Source organism: Dermacentor variabilis, chromosome 4 (assembly GCF_050947875.1).
Source record: "Dermacentor variabilis isolate Ectoservices chromosome 4, ASM5094787v1, whole genome shotgun sequence".
Taxonomy (NCBI): Eukaryota; Metazoa; Arthropoda; class Arachnida; order Ixodida; family Ixodidae; genus Dermacentor; species Dermacentor variabilis.
The window spans coordinates 172,283,113-172,285,350 of record NC_134571.1 but is presented as its reverse complement, the minus strand read 5'-3'; the positions used below and the strand labels follow the sequence as shown (position 1 = coordinate 172,285,350).

Genomic DNA, 2,238 nt, shown 5'->3' with positions numbered 1-2,238 from the left:
TACAGCATTTTTCAACACAATAATTGTAGAAATAAATCCTCTGTATTGTATTTATTGAACCTTGACCTATTTTACGCGACCTCTAGCTACAAGTCGTGACTAAAGGTACCGCATCTTTACCTCCAGCGTAAACAAAACAGGCAGGATGGTAAGTAAATGATTACGCGAGCTCTACGGCACCGCACTACGGCACTCCGGAAATTTCGACCACCAGGGGTTCTTAACGTGCACCTAAATCTAAGTACACGGGTGTTTTCGGAAGTTCCAATACTTAACCATTTACCTAACCGGAAAAGCCGCCGCTACCATAGAGGGTTTGACGATCAGCGATCGAGATTACGATATCGCAGTGCAGACCCTCATCGTGGAATTTGGGAAAGACGACGTCATAATTGAGGACCACATGTCGCGCTTGCTTGACGTCCGCCCAGTGCACGATCTGCGAGACATCGAAAAGCTGAGGACCCTCTACGACGAAATCCGCTCCGGAGTCCGAAGTCTAGAGGCGCTGGGAGTGTCGTGGAGCAACTACGGCGCGCTGCATCTCACCGTCCTTCGTAAAAGCATCCCAAGCGAACTTTGCGTGGCGTACTTCCGACAGAAGGCTGCCTCACCTGAAACGCCCCAAGAGGAGCTTCTCAGTTTCCTCGATTTCATGAGAGAGGAGGTCGAGAGCAGAGAGAAAGCCCAGAGTGCACTACGCCATGGGTACCAGGTCGCCGCTATCAGAGATAAAGCACCTATCGAAGGGCACGGTCGCCCTCAAAACCCATCTGCGTCTGTCCTCACCGTAACCGATGGCGAGGCGCAATGTGCATTTTGTGGTTCAGAAGGGCATTAACCAGCGAACTGTGCCTTCCACGTACCCATAGACAAGAAGAGGGAGGTGATGTCAAGAGAGAGGCGCTGTTACAAGTGCGCAAAAAAGAAGCACCGTGCCGCTGAGTGCAGAACTTCAAGGTGGCTGAAGTGTGCAAAATGCTCTGGACGACACGCAACTGGCGTCTTCGAACTCAATCAAAGACTGACACGCCCTCCTTCAATCGAAGATACTGCACCAGTAGAGGCAACAGTGCAATCGTCGCTTCAGGTGGGACCATCACAGGGAAAGACGCGTGTGCTTCTACAGACTGCACGAGCGTATGCAGAAGGCCAGTACAAGAGTGCTCGGGTGAGAATGCTGCTTGACGGTGGCAGCAAAAGAACGTTTGTACGACAGGAGGTTTTCCGGTGCCTCAATCTTCGCGTCATAGGAAGGAAGAAGCTAGCTATTTACGCCTTCGTAAGCGAGAGACCGTCTGAAGAAAAAAGGTGCCATGACGTGGAATGCTGGCTGCGAAACTGGCGCAACAACACCAGAGTGCGAATCGAAGCACTAGAGGTGCCCGAGATCTGCGAAGACCACCTCCCACCACCTGACGACTCCACGGCTCGCATCGCCCGTGAACAAGACATCCAGCTTGCTGACACCTTACCTGACAGCTACCATCCTGGTCTTGGAGTTGAGCGGCTTATCGGGGCCGATAACTACTGGGATATAGCAACAGGAAATGTCAAGCGCCTCGGTAAGAACCTCGTGGCGATGGAGACTGCGTTTGGGTGGACATTGCAAGGCACAGAGTCTACATCGTCCGTCGCAACCTTTCTAACGAGCATCGGAGTGATGCGGGTAGGTGTGACCACAGCACCCGACGAAATTCCTCTTCGACTGATGTCATTCTGGGAGCTGGAGCACCTTGGGATCGTCGATGATGCACAGCTGACCGCCAAAGACGACAGCGTTCTTCGGGCCTATGAGGAAACCATCACCCAGAAGAACGGTAGATACCAAGTAGCTTTCCTATGGAAAGAGAACGCGTCAGAATTGACGGATAATCAGAGCACAGCATCGCACAGACTTCGTAGATCAACGGCGAAGCTGCTGCGACTTGAAGAACCCATTCTAGACTACGATCAGGTAATCAGGAACTACCTGCAAGCTGGATACACCGAGGAAGCGAACGAACTGGCTGAGTGAGTCCCCGCTGGGGCCCATTTACTGCATGCCACACCGAGGTGTTGTCTGGCCTGGTAGCAAAACAACCAAGCTGAGAGTCGTATTCGATGCCTCCTCCAAAGCGTCAGGAAAGCTGTCACTGAACGACGTCCGCTTCGCTGGACCTAATCTAAATTCAAACGCTAACCCAAGCAGAGGCTGCCGTAAATTCTCGTCCGTTGACTTTTCTCTCTTCGGACGCG

The 2,238-nt window shown here is 52.3% G+C and overlaps 1 protein-coding gene across 1 annotated transcript; it reads left to right on the top strand.

Annotated features, from left to right (window-relative positions):
* The first annotated feature begins 1,177 nt into the window (after nucleotides 1-1,177).
* Nucleotides 1,178-2,017, top strand: LOC142578425 (uncharacterized). The gene has a single exon (XM_075687812.1). The coding sequence runs from the start codon at nucleotides 1,178-1,180 to the stop codon at nucleotides 2,015-2,017; it is 840 nt and encodes a 279-aa protein (XP_075543927.1).
* The last annotated feature ends 221 nt before the right edge of the window (nucleotides 2,018-2,238 follow it).

Coding starts and splice junctions, on each gene's coding strand:
- LOC142578425 (XM_075687812.1), top strand. CDS start 1,178: ATGCTGCTTGACGGTGGCAGCAAAAGAACGTTTGTACGACAGGAGGTT.